The following is a 13,822-nucleotide window of genomic DNA, read 5'->3' as shown; positions in this document are numbered from 1 at the left end:
TACTTTCAACTTCCAAGGAATAAAGGAGATCATGGCTGAACCTTATTTCTAGGAGCCTTACGGATTTGAAGGTAGCGTATAATCTTATTTTTCCAGCCTTTGCCTGTGTATCTTTTGTATCTATGTTTTTTAAATCAGTACCAGCTAAGCTGTACCAGAGACCTCTCCATTCCAGGGACGAGTACCTGGCCCCGTGCCACGTAACGTGCATCTGCCTATTGTGCTAGCGTGTGTCCCCCTCTGGCCCTGCTGCCTCCACGTGCCAGGGTATTTTTGTTCACACTTAATTCTGTGAGGCTGCTCTTCTTTCAGTGCCCAAGGTTAACAGTTTTTCACCAGGCCTTTTCCTTCAACATCCACATAGATATTGTTGGCTTCTTTTGTTTAAAATTTCCCTTTAGGGATACTCTTTTCTTTTCCAGACAAAGCTCTTCTGCCTTTTCATGTAAGAACTACTCAGTATGGGTAGAAACTGCAAACTAGAGATGATCAACTGATTTTACTTAACTCATTTGCATAGTCATCAACGTGGTATATGGAAGAACTTTTGAATTAGACTTGTCCCAAACCAGAATGGGCTAACTTGTGAAGTAGTGAGTTGGCCATCACTGAAAACATTTAAATAGAAACTGGATCATCCCCACCTTGGAGAAGTGATTAGATTCTTAGAGTTATTAGGGACCTTCTTGCTGATAGTAATTCAAATATTACCTACTATTTGCCTTTCCAGTTTAAGATGGTACTAGCTAGTAACCTACGGGAGAAAGCTGATAAGTCTAGGCCTTTTGTTTTCCCTAGGTTGAAAATATGGGAGTTAAACTCTTCATTTATTCATTCATTTTCCAGATATTTATTTTGCACCTATTTCTGTCAAGCGTTGAGCTAAGCAAGTACTTAGCCAGGGAGTGGTGAGCCAGAGAGGCTTGGTCCCAGCACTTAGGGCTCTATAGCTACTAATCAAATAATTATACAGGTAAGCATAGAAGTATAACTGTGCAAATCATATGAAGGAAAAACAAAGGGTCAACATAATCTCCCTTAAGTTAGGGGTATCAGGCAAGACAGCTTTCAGGAAGTGAACCATGAGCAGGGACCTGAAAGGTGGATTGGAGTTAGTCTACTAGCAACGTGGGGTTGTGTGTTTAAACTTCCTTGATCATAGCTGCTCCACTCTGTCCACAGAAGATATCTATAGTTGCAGTATTAGACGTGGGGAAGATTCTTTTTGATCAGGAAATGAATTTGTCCCTACTATACTTTGCCCACTTCTGTTATAAATTTTATTTCTAATATAATACAAACCCTTTAAAATCAGATATGCTGTTCAGCATATTCTTATTGTTGCTTAGTAAATGATTTCTTCTTCTTATGGGATTTCATTTCTCTTCTCTTCCCATCTTTTTGCACAAAGTCTTGGCAAATGGTTGTCAAGACCTTCGTTGAATACTGGATGAAATAATAAAAAGTTTTTGAAGTATTAAAAGCGTTGTTTATAGACCCCTTTCCTTGGCTCTAAGCAATTTATTAAGTAGAAAATGTTTTGCACTTATGTGTTTGTCTGTAAGCAGCTGGTAAACAGGAAGGACTTGTGTCTGGTCACACCTGGATGTATGTACAGTGCTGTGCTGCCCTCACGTGTTGTGGAATCTGCCACTTCCTAAAGAAGCCGAATGAGGTTCCCATGTGTGGAAGCTCCCAGCTATAGAGCAAGGCAAGAAAGAGCTGACAGAATTCCCCTCTAGCCATCAAGGTTTTACTGGAAGAAATAAAGCATAAACATTCCCAAAGCGGTAGAATTTTCAGGTGTTTCATTTGGTTTGGGGTCCTGAACGGAATGAAGCGAGAGCTCTGAGTCTCCTGAGATGGGATCCCTTCTGACCTGTGTCTTTTAACTTGTGTTCTAAGTAGAGGTAGCTTATTCTTGACTTGTTTTATAGGCAAACCCAAAACCACTCTGTATCTGAACATCAATCTTGACTTTAAGAGTGTAGGGAATGTAGGTGGAAATACCTGTTACTCTGCTGAGTCAGTGAAGCCCAAGAGACTATGGCTAGTGAGTACCAGTCATTAGCCAAAGAGCATATCCATCAGTCAGAAGAGTCACCTGTGTAGAATTATTTGGCTGTCATACATGCCTGTAGGCATCTGTACAATGGATTAACAAAAAGAGGAATTCAAATAATTGAGATGTCACTTGGTTCTGATCGTAAAGTTTTGCCAAAAGCGACATCTTTAGTCTTGTATTATCTTAGCTTTTCCTGTCTATGTGTGTGTACAAGTTTTAATCATATCTTAGGTGAATCTGGTATGAAGTTATCACTTTAATGTGTACCCTGTAGGCTAAGCATATCACAACTTAGTGTCGACAGTCCAGTCTTCTGGCAAAGTGACAGCTGTTTGCATAATCAGACATGATTTGTCTCCAAAACACAATAGAGCCGTCGTTTTGTATGTTGGACCGTTGCTGCCTATAAAATCTTTCCACTTGCTAAGCTAACTTACTTAGTTTGTCCCTAGCTTCCGCTTTTGCTTTAGCTTTTCTGCCAAGTGTGCATGTGCGTGTCTGCGTATGCATCAAGTAGTATGGTTATGTTCATCGCCTGCTATGCGTTATTTAATAGCCTGTCTTGTTTCTTGGTCAGGTTTTGCTGGTCCTATTATGGTGTCATCCCTGTACCACCTATAGCTTTTTTTTTTTTTAAAGATTTTTTTTGATGTGGACCATTTCTAAAGTCTTTATTGAATTTGTTACAATATTGCTTCTGTTTTATGTTTTCTTTTGGTTTGTTGGCCACGAGGCATGTGGGATCTTAGCTCCCCAACCAGGGATCGAACCTGGGCCCCCTGCATTGGAAGGCGAAGACTTAACCACTGGACCCCCAGGGAAGTCCCAACAAACTGTAGCTCTTACTTCTAAACTATTTTTAAAGTTTAAAAGGCAGTATTCTGGGGGACTTCCCTAGCGGTGCAGTGGTTAAGAATCCACCTGCCAATGCAGGGGCATGGGTTCGAGCCCTGGCCCGGGAAGATCCCACATGCCGCAGAGCAGCTAAGCCCATGCACTACAACTACTGAGCCTGCGCTCTAGAGCCTGCGAGCCACAACTACTGAGCCCGCGAGCCACAACTGCTGAAGCCCGCGCCCCTAGAGCACGTGCTCCGCAACAAGAGAAGCCTCCACAATGAGAAGCCTGAGCACTGCAGTGAAGAGTAGGCCCTGCTCGCCGCAACTAGAGAAAGCCTGCACGCAGCAGCAAAGACTCAACGCAGTCAGAAATCAATAAATTTATTTGAAAAAATATTCTGTTATCAAGCCACTTTGGAGACCAAACACTAGAGTGTGATCTTTGTAACATGATCGATGTCATTGAGTAGTGTGGAGGGAGCTTTGAAACAGCCGGGAAGATTAATCCCCGTGAAAGTAGAAAGATAGGTATTCCTGGAAACCAAAAACCACTAGTGATAAGAAGAGGAAGCAAATCAGTTACAGCACAAATTGTGTCCCTGAAGTACATGATTGATGTGACTTAATGTGAATATTTTCTTGCTTTCATATACATCAAAGGTAGCTTTAATTCTTTTACATACAGGTTTCATGGTAAGTTTCTCCTCATCTGCGATAAGCTAAAAATGTATGTTTGTTTTTATTTCAGAGCCAGGCCAAGTCTATTGCCGAACAAAAGAGATTCCCATTTGCTACTGATAATGACAGCACAAATGAAGAGTTAGGTGAGACTTGACTCGGGGGCTGTTCCTGGGATATTTGCCTAGAATTTATGATCAGATGCAGAGCAGGTAGGCAGGATGGTGAGACAGAAAGAGCACAGAGCCTGGCTCTGCCAGCACGAGAGGGTTGATCTTGGGTAGGGAGGGCATTCAACCCTTGTGAGGGTCTCGGTACTATAAGTCATAAAATAAAAGGTCTGGATGGAATCCGTAAGGACTGTTCCACACCTGTGTTTCTATGGATATTAATAATTATGGTAACGAGTTCTTATGAGCTACTAGCATTCATTAGAAGGTTATTTGTGTGCTGTCATCAAATATGAACAATAGGGAAGTAAAAGCAGGAGAGAATCATACCTACTTCAGTCTTCTTTGTAATAAAATAGCTAGGTTTGAGTTAATTTTACTGTGGGGCCAATCAGTTATTGTTGGGTCTAAGCATGTGGGTGTAGAAAGTTGAGTTCATTCTAATCTGCAAACGGGTCATGCAGTCTGGCTTGTTCAAGGCGTGTCTTAAAACAGTCTGGTTTCGCCAGTGTCTGATCGCTCTGGGTGTGTCTCCATCAGTGCCTGGTCAGCTCACACTTGAAAGAGTGGAAACAAAATTGAATAGAGGACTGAACACTGCAGCTGGACAGATTTCACATAAGTGCGTTCTCCCACGTGTTGCCTGGTGGCCCAAAGCACCTGCAGAAATTTTTTTCTGTCTGATTTACACATAACCATTTTATCCTTTCTTCTACCATATGCATTTTATATTAAGACCGAGCACTTCTTGTATTGGCTTCTTCCTTTGTTAGTGCAGATAATTGAGAGTTGACTATTTTGAAAGTATTAATCACTTTTTGTTTATATTCTTTGAGTGGGCTTTGAGAATTAATTATCCTTTAAGGCATCAGATTTGGTCTCTGTTGTAGTCCTTGGATTCTGTTCAGCCTTATATTCATTTATTAAATAATGAATTAAGAGTCTAACGTGTGCCAGGCCTGTCCTGTGCTCTAAGAATAATCGTAGTACACCCTGGGATAGGATAGGCCCTGAGCTGGCTTAGGAGTTTTGAACCTCAGTATTTTTTTTTCTTGGAAAAATGACCTCTGTCAACATACGTGTTGTGGGGAGATGTGGAATTGCTGGTTATTAACAATTTCTGGGAGATTCCAGCTATCCTAGTTTTTTCTTTATGTCTTTGAACTCCCACAACCAAATTTAGATCCTAGTACGAATAGTTATTTATATTTGTCCAAGATTTAGGTTACTTTTTAATGCATACTTTTGGGTTTTTCTCAAAAAAATATTTACTTTTAGATGGAAATATTTGAGAGCTGCATTTGATTTTCTTTGAGTGGAGTTCAGTAGGCTAGCCAAGGACGAAAATTTTCAACATGTTGCCAAGTATAACATTTATCCGCTAAAGCCGTATTTGTTTTTATGGGTCACTTATTCATTTGTTCATTCAACAGATATTTACTGATTATGGGAAGATAGATAGGAAATTCTGAAAATTTATATCTGAAAGGAATCTAAGAAAATTTTCTCCAGGCTTGTTAAGCAAGACTCAGAGAGTCATGAGAGTGACTGAGGTCCCTGTGGTGACACAGCCAGCGAGTGGCGGGGCCAGAATCTGAGCCCAGTTCTTGGCTTTCTAAAGTATCTTCCTACACTCAAAAATGCACAAGTTTATGTTTCAGTCCCTGTTCATCCAATCATCAAGGAATTCAAACCATTTTGCAGTCCAACCCCGTGCACAGTAGTTTCAATGCAGCCCAGATTTTTCTCAGGGTAGCGTGTTGGTGAGATGGGTGGGTCCTGGAGCCAGGCAGCCTGTTTCCTTTGTCTCACTGCATGCTGCCTTTGGACAGTTTAAATGCTTCATTTCCGTGTCTGCAAATGGGGGTGACAGTTGTACCTACCTCACTGCGATTAAGGAGTAAATGGGTTATAATGCATGTATATAATTAGGATTGTGCCTGGCACGTATTAAGAGTACTGTACATGTAACTATTATTGTTGTTGTTGTTGTTTTTACTACTAATGCCGCTGACCCCCGCCGAAGAGGTCTCTGGTTATCTCATTGTCTGCTACAACTACCTGAATAGTATCCATGCCCATTATTCTGAATAGGAGTTTGAGCTTAATTATCTTTTCAAAAAAATTAGGATGAAAACAGTCCTCTTTTCATGTTGATGAATGCCCCCCAAAGCTCTTGTATTATTATGATACTCGATGTTTCTGAACTTTACTTTTCTCAGGTTAGTTATAAAGATACTCTAAATCTCTTTCTGCATTTAATGTTTTGACTACTTTTTAGTGTCAAGGAATTTAAACTCTGAATGACATTAAAAGTTTTAGCTCCCCATCTTCTTGAACACGTAATTATGTCCTTGAATTAGAGGGTTGCATAAAGCTTTTTTTGCAAAGAAATATGATCAAAATAGTATTATATTGAGTTAGGAATACAATTTTCAGGGATATTTGGGACGTTAGGGAGTTAGGGCAAATATTATAGATAAAAATGTAATCTAGAATATTAAAATGTATTGGTTTTTTTGACAGGTGAAAAAGTTCAGTCTAAGTTGTGCCGTGTTTTAAGAGATATTCATGGCTCTAATTTCAAAATACCACTTACCTAAACAATTTGATTAAAAACTATTTGTGATCTTTAGAGTATATTTTGAGTAGTGTCTTGACTATATTTTGAATAGAAGAGCTAGGGAAAAGACTAGTGGTCTTTTGCAGTGCTGTGAATTATATCTACAGTTAAGCACTATATTAATATATATTAATTGGAGCCTCTGTTTTTGTTCTTACTAGGTAATTGGCAGTAAATTCAGCACCTGCAGGAATCGAGATATGTGATGCTATTGGGGTATTTCTTCTAACTTTCACAGTAAAGTCACATCGCCATGTTATATGGACATTATTCAGGCTTATTACTAGCTCTTTTGTATATATAGACAAGAAACATCGTAAAGACTATTTGGTATTTGAAAGTGAGTGATGGGCTTAGAAAAAGATAATTACTTCTTGTAGGCAGGTGTTTTATAGATGGCTTTAATAATTTAAATCTAGATGGAACTAGAAGACTGATTAGCAAGTGCTGAGTGGTAGGAGAATTCAATTACATCTTATTAACTTCCAGGTTTTCTTTAACTGCTTCTAGTCCTTGGAGCTGCCTTTTAAGATTTGGTAAAGAATTTAGTTACCGATTCCAGTCTGAGATCCTTTATTCGTTCCTTTAATGTTTCTGTATTTTTTCATAGCTATTGCATATGTGTTGATTGGCAGTGGTCTCTATGATGAAGCAATAAGACATTTTTCAACAATGCTTCAGGTAATTTTTCTTCTTAATTATATGATTGCAAGTTTATAGTCACGACAAAAATATGGACTTATGCATAGCTAAAGTGCTGCAATAAAACATGGATTTTAAGATTTTACAAGAAAGTAAAGGAAATCAGCCCTGACTGAGCACTTTCTTAGTGCAGGCCTTGTAACATGCTCTCATTTAATCTTTGCAGTATTACTTTATTTTAAAGGAGGAAAATGCGATCTAAGGAGATCAGGCAATTTGCTTGTAGTCTCCCCACCATCAGGTGGCAGAGGTGAGATTCAAACCAAGTTTCAAAAAGACAAACGTCAGCTTCAGTTCATTTTCCTCTCTACCTTGATATCTCCCATGAGATGTGGACACTGGAAATTCTTGGAGCTACGGATGTTTACTCTCCATGCAGGAGTTGATCTACACGCTTAAGTCCATTCGTGGATTTGTTTCTCACCTTAAAGTATAATTATGAGACTCCTCAGTGGAAGTATTGGGCCTCTATTGATTGATGGCTGTGTTAAAATCCGGTACAGACCAAGTGCTTTCATACGCAAGTGTTAAGAGTTGCATAGGAGACCTGCAATGCAGCCTGCATTGCTGGCTGTGTATCTCAGGTCATGATTTAACTGTACTCTGGTAGATGCCTGGCCATTATCCATTCTCTGTCCAGGAGGGTCAAGTAGAATTAGAAATACCCAAGTTCTCATCTACTCTGCTAATTACTAGCAAGTTATTTAACCACCTGGATTATGGGCATAATAATAACTACCTCCAAAAATATTCTCGTTCAGTTTGAATGAAATATCTTAAAAAGTACTTTACTAGGTGCCTGGCACATAGTAAGTGCTCAGTTAATCTCAGCTATTTGAAGGACCATTCTGGCATATTCATCTGTGCTAATACAGTAAGAGCCAATAGATAGTTTTCAATCCAGCAGGCAGACTTAATTTTAAAGTATTATTTTTGAAAGTTTTGCTCCGCTTTTGTTTTCTCTTTTTAAACATATGATTAATTCTGTTGACAATTCTATCTTCACTCTCAAATAATCAATAAGATATTTTTATAGTTATTACTTTAAAGTGCTTAGATCCAAGCGGCTATGTGTTTGAGTGGTCATAGGGAATAATATTCTTCAGTGGAGTTTAAAGTACGACGGGTAGATTATAAAGTTTTAAAAATCGCCTTTCTGTTTAGCATTGCAGTATTTAAAAAGGTAAGAAAGCACTTTAACACCCTGGCTTGAAAGGGAGGTTTTGATACATTTATAGGAGCAAATGTCAGTTAATTTACGGTAGCCAACAGAAGACAACAGTACAGGCTTGCAGACGTATTAGCAATTCATTTAACTTTTTGAAAAATATTGTTATCAGTCTAGCTGAAGGCAAGATAACAACGTTAAAGAAAAAACTTTAAGTAATGAAAAATTTCCTAATTCTGCCACTCTACCATTATTTAAGTTTATGACCTTTTCAAAGTATGCATTTGTTTTTTATAATCTGAACTTATGTACTATTTTGTATTACTTTTTTACTTAATTTTATAAATGTTTTTCAGTCTTTCTCTACAATCATAATTTTAGTGACTCCATAATATCTCTGTTGTCCATTTATTATCGTAAAACATCTTTTCCTTGCAGTCGCATTCAGAAAGTAGATCAGAATTTTTCTCTTTGTGCTAAGAAAAGATATTAATATGTTGAAGTTTGATATAACATTTTCATCAATCTGTGTTGGGTTGCTTTCGACTGGTAAATTTTTCTTTGAGAATGTGTGGGTTATAAGGTTGGACTGGTGACTTTGGTGATTCAAGCTACGATGGGGCAGGAATAGAGGATGATGGAGCAGCAGAAAGTTCAAATGCTACGGGCCCGCAGAAGACGAGACTGCGTTGTCATTCATGACACGTCTTTACATGGGAATTCAATGCCTTTGGCTTTTCTGCCGGTGCTCTTCTTGGGGATGTCTCTCTTCCCCTTTGTTTCGGTGCTTCCCAGCCTTTTCTGCCTTATAACACATGTGGAAAATCATGACACGCTGGAGTAAGCAGGAGCAAATTTAGAGACATCCAGATAGAGCTTGGTGAAAATCTGTCACATTTTCTTTACGTTATATGACTATGCTAAATGCAAAATACCAAGATTTGACATTAAGTGCTAAAATTCTTTTTGAAAATTTTAATAAGAGACTTGATCCTGCTTTTCTGGACATAACTTTTGCATTTAGGCTTTATGTTTGAAACTGATGCACATAATTCCTGTTTAAGAGCTTTTCATGGATTTCTTCAAATCTTTGATAGCCAATCTCATCAAGAAACTGCACAACCACACGGTAGCAAGTGTCCAAAGATTAGTTATTGCTACTTCTCTAATTGACCAAAACTCCTTTTCTTACCTTGAATCAGAATTTGCATAAATCAGTCTCTTTATATTGTATTTTTAAAGTATGACCATTCTTTAAATCTAACTGCTCTTCGTTTTCTTTTATTGGCAAATGCAGCAATACTGGGTCTTGGCAGTAATGAAACTGATTTTTACCCCAGCAATACTTTTTCGTATCCAGTATTCAGAATAGTGGTAAAGCGTTTCTTCAAGCATGGAGGGATGCCAGGTTAGGACTCAACTCAGCATCACCAGAGGGTCATTTGTTGTCAGTACATGCTATCAGATGTTCACCTGTTCCTTGCAGGATCTTTCCACATGTGCGACAACTCTTTATTTATTTATTATTTAAAAAAATTTTTTTTGCGGTACGCGGGCCTCTCACTGTTGTGGTCTCTCCTGTTGCGGAGCACAGGCTCTGGACGCGCAGGCTCAGCGGCCATGGCTCACGGGCCCAGCCGCTCCGCGGCATGTGGGATCCTCCCGGATCGGGGCACAAACCCGTGTGCCCTGCATCGGCAGGCGGACCCTCAACCACTGAGCCACCAGGGAAGCCCAACTCTTTATTTTTAAGCCAATAAACATCGTTTAACAAATCTTCAGTGATAACTGTTCACAGATAAGCTTTTCCAGTTTTTTTTAGCTTGTTATCTCCCGACAAAGTGTTTCTCTTGGACAGCCCGCGGACTCAGGGTGAAGCAGGAGTGCATAGAATCGGACTTCATTCATAGAAAGCTGAAGACAGATGGGGCCATGGGGGCTAGGATTTTATTATAGTCACCATTTATATAAGATCATTTAATGTGAAATTTGGATCTATGCAGGAGGGCCACTCATATTCCAGAGTGACCTTTTGATGTAAAGCTTTTATACTTTCTTGTGGTCTCAGCTCCAGCATCAGAGAACAAACTTAAGGGCTATTCCCGTAATCTTTGTTGTTTCAAACTGTTCCTTTGAATATTTATCCAAGTATGGGTTGCTTGGCATGTCTATAAAGGAATACAGTGTTCCTTGAGCATCAAGGTTTCCAACAGAGCACAATTTCAAGACTTAATAGATCTGTCCGTCTTCATTGGAACCTCTTGATTTTAAAAGTGTATCAGTCAGTATTGTCTCCACGTCAGTGTCCTTGTGTCACTTCCACATGTGTCAGCACCTCCATCATAGCGTTCTTGAAAGTGGAACCCTTTCCTGTTGTCTGTGCTGCTTTGATGCTCATGCAGGGCTGGGTGACGTAAGTGCTGTGACAATGTTATGAGGCAGTTGGCCTTTGCTGTTAGTCGTGTGACCTTGAGCTCATCTGATTCTGATCTGATTCTGGCGGAATTGAATTCATGAAAGAACTTTGCATTAGCAGACAAAGTGTAAAACATTCCTCTGCACGTGATCTTGTAACCATCTTTTATGTACATATGTATGTGCGCCTGCCACTTACACAGAACTTAATCCTTGTTACATTGCTGTGCAGTGACGTTTTTGACTTATTCGTTTGTCTTTGATCCAGTGACTTTCGAGTTTTAACAAAAAGCCAGCCTTGTGGTGGAAAAATAAATATTTGTAAATTTTAAAATCACTATGTAAATAATATAATGAAGATGGTAAATTAGACTTTTATGTGTTTAAAAAAATTGATTCTTTTGAGAATTGAGACATTTAAGTGGACATGATCCAGTAAGATAACAGTCTTATTATACCATGATTTTGTATTTGCATAAAGTGAGTGATATTGGACGATTGAAATATTAGTTTAATTTAATTCATTTAAAATTCTGAAAACCTTATAAAGTGTAAATATTATTAGACTTGTGTATTCAAAAATACTTTGAAATGATATTCTGAGCTCAATTAGTTTTTAGAAATAAACACTGTTTTTTATTTGAAACAATAATTCATCGTGACATTTCATAAAGAAAGAGTTTTGACTTGTTAACATCCAAAGCCAGTGATAAAGTAATAAAGTTGTATCAATCAAAAAAAGCAATAAAATCTACTATTTAAATTTAGGAACCTGTAATACTAGGCTATATCGTGGTGTGGTAACAGCCACAATAATTATAGATCCTTCTATGCTGTCGAAAAGAAATTCTAAGAAGAACGTGTAAGTTGAATACTAGAGAAAACAAACGTGCATCTGTAACGTATTTAGGTTTTCTCCATGCGACTGACTCTTCAGAATTTTCTTGCAACCGCACAGAAGGATGTTTAGTTATTGCGGTAGTTATCATAGTTATAGTCTAGTCTTACGGGTTCCAAATCGACTGCCTGCTCTCCCCTGATCCCACCAGACCCTCCCCAGCCACAACTGAAAAAGAATTCCTGCTCGTATCCTAGTGTCGCCAAGCTCAATGAATGGCACAGGGTTATGTGAGGCTACATGTTCCACACACATGTGTGCCACTTACTTCATCACCAGCTCTGTCTGTGTGCCTCCTAAGTATCTCCTTTGTCCATCTGCTACTCCCGGCTCTGTTCAAACCACGGCTGAGCCACTTCCACCTGCCAGATGACAGATGGGGCTCTCGGTTCCTGGCTTCTCTCCTCACACCCTCCACACACACTCACATGTACATACCATACAAACATGTACTTTAAACACACATATACTTTGCTGCTACTTTTAGGTTAGAGATAAAAATCCTTAGTGAGGTCCCTACCTGCCTCTCCAACCTCAGCTTGGAGATGCCGTGTTCCCCGTGTCCCTCTGAGCCTTTGTACCGTCTGCCCCCGCTGCCTGGACCAGTCATTCTGGGATTCCCCCATCCTCTACAGATCTCAGCCCAGGCATCGCTTCCGTAGGAAATCCTTCCTAACCTTGTTTAAGTCTTTATACGTTTTCTAAAAGCACCATTTATCACTCTAGCATTTACTGAAGGTGTAACTTTACATTTATGTCTGTGATTCTTTGGCTGTGCTCCAAGAAGGCAAGAATCTTTTTTGCCTTCTGTGTTGGTTCTCGCTTACTATGGTATTCATAGCACATGGGCCGGGACATGGCTCATAGCTGGCCCTGAGTAAATATTTGTTGAATGAATGACTCACATCCATATGACATATAGTGGAACAGAGGAGAGGGGCGTATCTTATTTTCCAGGGGCATCTGGAAGGCGTCAGAAGAGAGGGTTCAAGGATTGAAGGACTTTCTTGGGCACAGAGGCCGTGAGTGGGTGTTTCAGGCAGATGAGAGCATTTGCAAATGCCCCGAGCTTGGGAGACCCTGTTGTATCTAGGGAACTATTCAGTAATGCCAATTATTATTTTTTTTTTTTTTAAGATTTTTTTTTTTGATGTGGACCATTTTTTAAAAGTCTTCATTGAATTTGTTACAATACTGCTTCTGTTTGATGTTTTGGTTTTTTGGCCGTGAGACATGCGGGATCTTAGCTCCCCGACCAGGTATGGAACCCACAGCCCCTGCATTGGAAGGCGAAGTCTTAACCACTGGACCACCGGGAAGTCCCATTAAGCCAATTTTTTTTTTTTTTTTGGCGGTACGCGGGCCCCTCACTGCTGTGGCCTCTCCCGTTGCGGAGCACAGGCTCCGGACGCGCAGGCTCAGCGGCCGTGGCTCACGGGCCCAGCCGCTCTGCGGCATGTGGGATCTTCCCGGACCGGGGCACGAACCCGTGTCCCCTGCATTAGCAGGCGGACTCTCAACCACTGCGCCACCAGGGAAGCCCCCATTCAGCCAATTTTTAGAGTATGAATTGTGAGTGGGGCAGAGGAAGGAGGTGAACAGAGAGGCAGGAAAATGATCAGTACTTTTTGCAAAGGCATTTAGATGTTACCTCACTGTTTTTTAAATTATGAGGCGCTACCCTTTAGTCGGCCTGAAATTAATTGGTGAGTCAAGACTAGCACTTTTTTAATGAAATATACCAGACGAGGAAGTACCAGATTACACTGTGTGTAGTAAGGCTCTTGATGTGACGTTAGTGAAACTTGTTTCTGATGTGTTTGTGTGTATGTTTATGTATATACGTACGAGTGTACTGGGTTACGGTGTAAAATGTATTTCTTACTGTGGATGAGAGTGAAAATGTTCGAATTTCGCTAGTGTAGGTGCTGGGGGGCAGTGAACAGTCTCCGCCAGGGGAGTGTCATGATCACCGTGAGGCGGCTTAATGTGGGCCTGGAGACTGGATGGGAAGAAACAGGAGCGTGCTTAAGGCCATTGCAGTAGCCAGGTGAGAGGGGAAGGCTGCAAACTGGACAGTGGCTGAGCGGTCAGCAGGTGAAAGCACCGGGATATCTTGAGTAGATATGTTGGCTGGGGACATGAGGACGACTCCCAGGTGGCTGGAGTGGCCACTGGGTGTATGGAGATGCCCGTCACGCAAGTAGAATAACTCGTTATTTAAATGCACTTTTTTCTAACTAACCTCCTGTCATCTGGTATAA

At 40.1% G+C, this 13,822-nt stretch overlaps 1 protein-coding gene across 4 annotated transcripts in view; it reads left to right on the top strand.

The window, feature by feature from the left end:
* The window catches only part of TTC13 (tetratricopeptide repeat domain 13), a gene marked incomplete at its 5' end in the record, with an annotated part of 69,904 nt that overhangs the window by 17,344 nt on the left and 38,738 nt on the right, over window positions 1–13,822 (top strand). For all 4 annotated transcript variants that reach the window (XM_082673687.1, XM_082673686.1, XM_082673685.1 and 1 more), the window contains 2 exons: window positions 3,653–3,728; window positions 6,986–7,056. In XM_082673687.1, the coding sequence (XP_082529813.1) occupies window positions 3,653–3,728; window positions 6,986–7,056 (147 nt within the window). The remainder of the gene's footprint in view (window positions 1–3,652; window positions 3,729–6,985; window positions 7,057–13,822) is intronic.

Source organism: Grampus griseus, assembly GCF_964374135.1.
Source record: "Grampus griseus genome assembly, chromosome: 16".
Lineage (NCBI taxonomy): Eukaryota > Metazoa > Chordata > Mammalia > Artiodactyla > Delphinidae > Grampus > Grampus griseus.
This window is presented reverse-complemented; position numbering and strand designations above follow the sequence as displayed.